The sequence below is a fragment of the Dermacentor albipictus genome, chromosome 1 (assembly GCF_038994185.2).
Source record: "Dermacentor albipictus isolate Rhodes 1998 colony chromosome 1, USDA_Dalb.pri_finalv2, whole genome shotgun sequence".
NCBI classification, from domain to species: Eukaryota; Metazoa; Arthropoda; class Arachnida; order Ixodida; family Ixodidae; genus Dermacentor; species Dermacentor albipictus.
Window position 1 is genome coordinate 241472480 of NC_091821.1, and position 8097 is coordinate 241480576.

Genomic DNA, 8097 nt, shown 5'->3' on the forward strand with positions numbered 1-8097 from the left:
GAATTATAGTACCGGTATTCATGTGTCCTTGTGCACAGCACAAAATATCGTCCACTGCGCAAAACCAGACAATAACAACAGCTCGTGCGCAACCCGTCACCGAAATGCGCAGCGCCGCAAAAGAAAAGAAAAAAGAAGAAAAGAAAGCGAGGAGGGATAAAATGAAGGCGGGGCCCGTGACGTTTGCGTCACGCGATCCTCGAGGTCCGGTATGGGAGAGCGCAGGGAAGAAATTTCGTTTGTGGATTCTAGACGGGGCGAGTGTTGAGAATGTCTCGCTGTGCAATGGAGCAGCAACTGCATGGCTAATCCCACCAGTAGCCTACAACTCAACTCATGAAATCATGGGTTCGCGGCACTGAAATATTTATATCTCGGCTATTATTGAGCCCGAAAAATTTTTGCGGCAGAACACTCCCTACAGGATATGTAACGACTTTCAGCGTATAACCAAAATTTGCTATGGGAGCTGGTGAGGGGCCCTTTAACGAACCGTTGAGATTAACCCAGTGATAAACACCGGGGCCGCACGTTTCAACTTCGCTGGTTAACCATATGTACGGAGTGCTTCGACGGTGATTTCTATTTATTTATTTAATTATTTATAACCAATAAGTACAACAAATAAGTACAATGGGACTGGCAAAATCAACATTATCAATGCAAAGTTACAATGATCAACGCAGTAATTAACCGTGCCAGAAAGCGTGAATATTAACGCCCTCATAGTGCGCTAAAATAGTACTCCAAGATGCCATACCAACGTGCTCGCATTACAGCACTAGTTAACACGCGGAGTGAGGCATTTGAAGCACATCTTTAGTTCGACGCATTCCCGGGAAAATGCTCGATCCTACTCTTCTTCCCAATTAAACGAATTTTCTTGATCCCACTAATTAAGTTCCACACTACGAAAGCTTATCAAAGAACGTTCTCCAGGGAGTCGGGCGAGTCGATACCGAAGCACCTGAGGATGAAATCCATGTCCGGGCACGATCGACAGTGGCCGCAACAGGTCGTAGCCCTCCTGCTGCCTGTTGTTCTTCGCCTTGACGAACTTCGACAGCGTGCACGTCGATTTCCGCAAGAATGAGGTGCACGCTAGAGCAGAAGTGGCGTACCCCTGGCTTCCCTGACCCCGGGTTGTTCTCCAGGGAGTCGGGCGAGCCGATGCTGAAGCACGTGAAGATGATGTCCATGTATAGATACGACAGCGGACGCAACCGGTCGTAATCCTCCAGCTGCTTGTGCTTCTTTGCCTCGAACTTCGACAGCGTGTACTTCGATCCCCGCAAGAATGATATGCACGCTGGGGCCGAAGTGGCGTACTACCGGCCTAGCGCACTTGGGGTTGTTCTCCAGGGAGTCAGGCGAGTCGACGCTGAAACACGCGAGAATGACGTCCGTGTCTGGGTAAGACAGCGGCCGCAACAGATCGTAGCCGTCCTGCTGCCTGTTGTTCTTTGCCATGGCGAACTTCGACAGCGTGTACGGGGCCTTCGGCCCCCGTACACGCTGTACACGCTGCGGCAGACGTTCCGTACCCCCGGCCTCCCCGACTTCGGGTTGTTCTCCAGGGAGTCGGGCGAGTCGATGCTGAAGCACGTGAGGATGACGTCCATGTATGGATACGACAGCGGCCGTAACAGGTTGTATCCCTCCAGCTGCATCTTGTTCTTCGCCTTGGCGAACTTCGACAGCACGTACGGCCTTCGACGCCCACAATAATGAGATGCATGCTGGAGCAGAAGTGACGTACCCCCGGCTTCCCGGGCTCTGGCTTGTTCTCCAGGGAATCGGGCGAGTCGATGCTGAAGCACGTGAGGATGACGTCCGTTTCTGAGTACGACAGCGGCCGCAACCGGTCGTAGTGCTCCTGCTGCCTGCTGTTCTTCGCCTTGTCGAACTTCGACAGCGTGTACGGGGACCTTCGATCCCCGCAAGAACGACCTGCACGCTGGGCCAGACGTGACGTACACCCGGCTTCCCAGACTCCGAGTTGTTCTCCAGGGAGTCGGGCGAGTCGTTGCTGAAGCACGTGAGGATGACGTCCGTTTCTGAGTACGACAGCGGCCGCAACCGGTCGTGGTGCTCCTGCTGCCTGTTGTCCTTCGCCTTGGCGAACTTCGACAGCGTGTACGGGAACCTTCGATCCCCGCAAGAACGACCTGCACGCTGGGCCAAACGTGACGTACCTCCGGCTTCCCAGACTCCGGGTTGTTCTCCAGGGAGTCGGGCGAGTCGATGCTGAAGCACGTGAGGATGACGTCCGTTTCTGAGTAGTACGACAGCAGCCGCAACTGGTCGTAGTGCTCCTGCTGCCTGTTGTTCTTCGCCTTGGCGAACTTCGACAGCGTGTACAGGGCCTTCGATCCCCGAAAGAATGACATGCACGCTGGGCCAGACGTGACGTACCCCCGGCTTCCCAGGCTCCGGGTTGTTCTCCAGGGAGTCGGGCGAGTCGATGCTGAAGCACGTGAGGATGACGTCCGTTTCTGAGTAGTACGACAGCAGCCGCAACTGGTCGTAGTGCTCCTGCTGCCTGTTGTTCTTCGCCTTGGCGAACTTCGACAGCGTGTACGGGGCCTTCGATCCCCGCAAGAACGACATGCACGCTGGGCCAGACGTGACGTACCCCCGGCTTCCCAGACTCCGGGTTGTTCTCCAGGGAGTCGGGCGAGTCGATGCTGAAGCACGTGAGGATGACGTCCGTTTCTGAGTACGACAGCAGCCGAAACTGGTCGTAGTGCTCCTGCTGCCTGTTGTTCTTCGCCTTGGCGAACTTCGACAGCGTGTACGGGGCCTTCGATCCCCGCAAGAACGACATGTACGCTGGGCCAGACGTGACGTACCCCCGGCTTCCCAGACTCCGGGTTGTTCTCCAGGGAGTCGGGCGAGTCGATGCTGAAGCACGTGAGGATGACGTCAGTGTCTGGGTACGACAGCGGCCGCAACCGGTCGTAGTGCTCCGGCCCCACTGTATCCTACAATGCCAGCTCCACCTGTTTACCGTCGACCTCGATGGCGGCGACATAGTTCTCGAAGACAGTAGGCTCTCTGAAAACGTGTTCTTGCTGGAGAGAAATCAGAAGGCACCGCTTCCTCTGGATGATGATGATCATGGGCTAATATTATGGCTCATACCCACACTGGGGTTTTATTCTTCTTCTACTTCATCTTACACCTTCTTACAAGCGTCATCCAAAGGAAATTCAAGAACCTATGGTTCACACTGAAAAATTGCGTCTGCTAACAATGCTACAGTGTGAACTACAGACTAATTTGACTAACTGGAATTTAAAATCTGAGGACGATTACGGATTCGGAGTGGATTCACAGCTGATTTCGGGGGCATGATAACGTGAAGACAAAGAAGTCGCGGACTGACAGCGGATGCTCTGTTCTCGATACTGATGCTTTTTTTTGTAAATTCATAACTAAATGATTAAGTAGAACGAGAACTGGCAGAATCGATGTTATGAATACCGAGTGCCAGTGATCAAAGCGGTAATATGTGCCAAAAAAGCGTCAACGCCATAATGACATATCACGCATATGTTGACATAGCTGAGGAATTAACGAATGAAATAAAGCTTGCCTTACGCTGGCGGCATGTGCTTTGTGCACAAGGGCACTGGCGTTTCCGCTGAGTGGCTGTGTACCAGTGTTTAGGATACCGCAGTCTCAGCAGAGCGCATCGTAAACTCTCAGAACACCCGCCGTGGTTGCTCAGTGGCTATGGTGTTGGGCTGCTGAGCAAGAAGTAGCGGGATCGAATCCCGGCCACAGCGGCCGCATTTCGATGGGGGCGAAATGCGAAAACACCCGTGTACTTAGATTTAGGTGCACGTTAAAGAACCCCAGGTGGTCGAAATTTCCGGAGTCCCGCTACGGCGTGCCTCATAATCAGAAAGTGGTTTTGGCAAGTAAAACCCCATAATTTTTTTAACACTCAGAACACCCTAACAATACATTTGCGCTCAAAGGTTCCTCTCGTTTCGTCAGGCTCAACACGTCGAACCTTGCTCCAAGTTTTGTGCAGGTCGTGTTTTCCGTGCCGAGTATGGTGACATGAATAAGCTAAATTAAAGCGCGATCGTTGCGGGTGGCGTCCTTGGATAATGAAAGCGCTCATTTTTCCAGCATCTATTATAATCGGGCGTCGCCATCACATGTTGTGACGTGCCGTACGCCGCATAACGCGTTTTCGTGGGTGGCGGTGAGTTATTTGTGAATCAAAGCACAAGTAGGCGATGACAGGCCAACAACGAGATGTCGGCGACTATCCCGAGGTTCTATCCGCATGGACTGAATCTCGTGTTCAGGAATGCCGACGTATGGCATTGTTTTGTTTGTTGACTGGATTGCTTTGGGTGTCACATGTTCGTGCTACTGCGCACGCGCCAGTCGGTCAGTGTGTGCCTCTCTTCTACGGGCGTTGTTTTTCGCTTAGTGTGCTGGCTTCTCTGCTCAAAGCAGTTTGTAAGTGTCGCCACTTATGTAAACATTCACACAATTCTATGAATGTTGGAAACGATGGGTTGACAAGGATGCCGTATTTTCTTTTATCCGTTTACTTGACTCTCATGTCCCTTAGTTCGCTTAGTTCTCGTTTCTTAAGGTACTTTCCTTGTACGTGGACCAGCTACAGATGATAGATCTCTGAAAAAATATTTAGGCAATCATTGGAAAGTTTATAGACGTTTTGCTACGAAACGATAATTAATGTTTATAGACCACGTGAAGAGTTATGGCTGTACACGTTTTGTGCCGCTATGGTCTGTATGCTGTCTACAAAAAACTAGTTTGTAACCATGTAGGGCCACAGCTAGACCAAAGGGAACAGATTTTTTAACCACTTTTATCTCGAAATACTACATATATTTCACCAAAAGGACAAGGCTACAAGGCAATGCAGCATACTCGAAGTCTACAGACAATCATGGTATGGTATGGTATGGTGAAACTTTAAAGAAGTTCTGCAGATCGTGAGTCTTCACGAAGCGGGCCACTTCAACGCGGGAACCGGAAGGCCGAGCCTTTCGGCCGCATCGTGGGCCTGCTGGACAGCCCAGAGTTGGTCAGCCAGAAGAGGGCTGCGGAGAACCGCCTCCCAGCTGGCCGAGCTGTTAGCGATGATAGAGCGTGACCGGGCCCACCGCCAGAGCATATGGTCTAACATGGCTATATCTCCACAATCGTGGCAGGTAGCGTTGGTGTAAGTATCCGGATAGATTTTATGTAAGAGTGACAAATTCGGATAGATATTCATTTGTAGTAGACGTAGCGTTAATGCTTGAGCTCTATTGAGGCGCGGATGAGGAACAAAGTAGGTTCTACGGCTGAGATAGTAGTGTTTAGTAATCTCGTACAGACAATCATGGGCTGCATTAATTCACCATTGTAAGGAAGCAACTGTGGCTCCACTTGATGATCGTGTTGCACATTATGGCGCGTAACCACCAAGGGGGATATTCCCAGAAGTGAGCAACAGGAGGTATCATAAAAGAAATTCTATCTCGAATAGATGGAGCGAAATAAGCGAAAACTGAAGGAAAGACTGGACAAACTAGAATGACATGCGAGTGAACAGTCAAACTAACTGAAACTAGTCTATGAAAAAGGCATTAATGAAGGAGAGAATGAACAACACACCAATCAAGGATTTGGAGAAACACTTTCAGCTGAGTGAATAGTGAACAGTAGAGTAAAGCTACATCAAATCAAAATTAGAAGGACCAGTTTCGTGACATAAATATGCACAAAACATTGCAAAAACGACAGACAAGAGAGAGTGAGAATGTACGTGTAGCATATTCCAAACACAACGCTCGCGAACACGGAAGCGTCTCGTGTGTGTCGCACTACATGCACATTGCTCGCGAATACTTAAAAAAATGTCACACGTTCGGTCGTCTCCTCATGCACATCAGCGTTGTAAGAGTATACGGGTGTGACAAACAGCGGCACGCCTCGGCAATATCCGCGCATCGCGGTTGCCGCACGCCTGCATGACAACCGCAACGCGGTCCATGCTCGATGAAACACTGGATGACAAGAAAGTCTATATGAAAGAAAAAAGGAAAAAAGAAAGAAATGAAAAAGCAGGGGGATGAACTCATTACATTTGCAACTAGTACTTTAAGAAGACCAAATAACACAAGGTTTCGCGCTCAAGGTTTCCTCGAAGGCAGTGCGCTAGGTTGCAGGGTTTTTCCGACTTATCGGCTTGGGAACGAGCGGCCACAGCGTCTGCCCCGTCGAAACGAGCAAGATGTGTGCGAAAAGGCTGGAGAAAGTGGCGGCGCTTGCCTGGCGATATTGAATAAAAAAAAAACCTTATCGAGGTTAGCGGTAGCTCATGTGACTCGCCCGCCACGACGGTTCGCCGTGTGAGCAGTGCGAATGGCCATCTTAGGATGCGGAGGTTCTTGCAATTTGAAAAAAAAAGCACTTTTCACAACGGAGCTGTATATGGTTACGGTTCCATGCATTTTTCTTCTCCGTCAACAAAACCTATCATCATCAATGGCTCATAGCCCCGTAAGCAAACAAAACAAAAAAAAAACGCGATGGCTCATAGCCCCATAGGGCAGAGACTACAATCGCTAGGCAAAGTGAAGCGAATGGTGCTTACATTCTTTATAATCACGCATACAACATACAGAACAGCATGTCAAAAACTGTCATAATCGATGGCTCATACCTCCGTCAGCAATGGCTCATAGCCCCTGAGGTTCATGGCTACTCACTTTGCGTGGGCTAATTGCGATGACACTACACCTGTGGTCGCGACGTCGGTGATTTCATTGTGGACGATTCGGCACTGAAAAGGTAGTGGTTTAGGTTTTTCGTGTTGTACACATATCGCTTGCGATGCTGCACCGATCCGACCCAACCGACAACCCAATTGCGTACCTGCATCAATTTGACATTATGAAAGAATGTGTTTGCATTTGCGAGTATGTTGATCAGTGTATACCACAGCGAGCACAAAGCCATTGTGACCGTCGTTAATAAGTCACAATGAGTGATGCAATAAAGTCTTTACCATAAGTTTTCTCACCACTATGTTTGGAGCTTTGCTGGTCATCCACCTTCACAGAGTGGAATGGCTCAAGATTTTTTTTTTCGTGAGATGAATCTCCGAAGCTGTATCATCGCAAACATATCAAAGACAGACGATATACGTATATGTATGATTCCAAAAGAAATAAAGTAACTAATCCACTAATATAACGCATTACCGAGATGAAAAGTGCAGTAGTAATCAGATTTTTTTTAATTTTTAAATTCATGGTTCCTCAAGAAACTGCACTGTATTGAAGCACGATGTTCTGATTAGCCACGTGCTCGTCCATTTGAAAAGTCCTCCTGTGCGAACCTCCTTGTAAATCCGGACAATGGCGATTTGTGAAAAGCAACCAACTGATCGACATAGCAGGTACTTCGTTTTGAGCGGAACACGTTCTTTTAGACGAAGCTGTCATATCTAAGCCTCTGCTGCTTTTTTCATTCAGATAGGCTACGTTGCTACATTATCCGAAAAAAACTTCAACGACGCTTTCTGTAATTACCTAGAATGTGCTAATTAACTTTTAAATAATCATATTAGGGCACATGCTGTAATTGCGAAATTTAGGCCGAGGTGGGTGAAGTCATGTCTGCTTAGCAGAAATTCTAAGAATAGCACCACTTTCGAGATCACGCTGAGTCATTTCCAGCAAATTTTTAGTTTCACTCATTAACGGAAAGATACTCGGTTCTACTCTTCTGTCCAATATAACTTCTTTTCTTCATCCTTCTGATTCTGTTCCACAATGCGAAAGTCTACCAAAGAACGCGCTATAAGGACTTCGACGTGTCCCTCGTCATTGACGCGAGTATTATGTCTGTCTTTTTGTGAAATGGATGGCTGCCATCCTCCCGAAGGTATAGTGCGAACCTACCAAAGAGAAAGGCACGCGTTCCTCAACAAGGAAGGTACAGTTGAGAAATTAGCCTTGGAACGGGTACCAAACCTGCCTGAGACTGTACCGCCTTCCCGGGGCAGGCTAACCGTTTCAGTCCTCTTGAAATAGTAGTCTAGCGCACACA

The 8097-nt window shown here is 48.8% G+C and overlaps 1 protein-coding gene across 1 annotated transcript; it reads right to left on the reverse strand.

Annotated features, from left to right (window-relative positions):
- Positions 1-595: 595 nt before the first annotated feature.
- On the reverse strand, positions 596-6742 carry LOC135901642 (uncharacterized). The gene is made up of 2 exons (XM_065431500.2): positions 6707-6742; positions 596-2984 (listed from the first exon to the last, which is right to left on the reverse strand). Exons 1-2 carry the CDS (start codon positions 6740-6742, stop codon positions 1329-1331), a joined length of 1692 nt encoding a protein of 563 aa, XP_065287572.2. The 3' UTR covers positions 596-1328.
- Positions 6743-8097: the final 1355 nt, after the last annotated feature.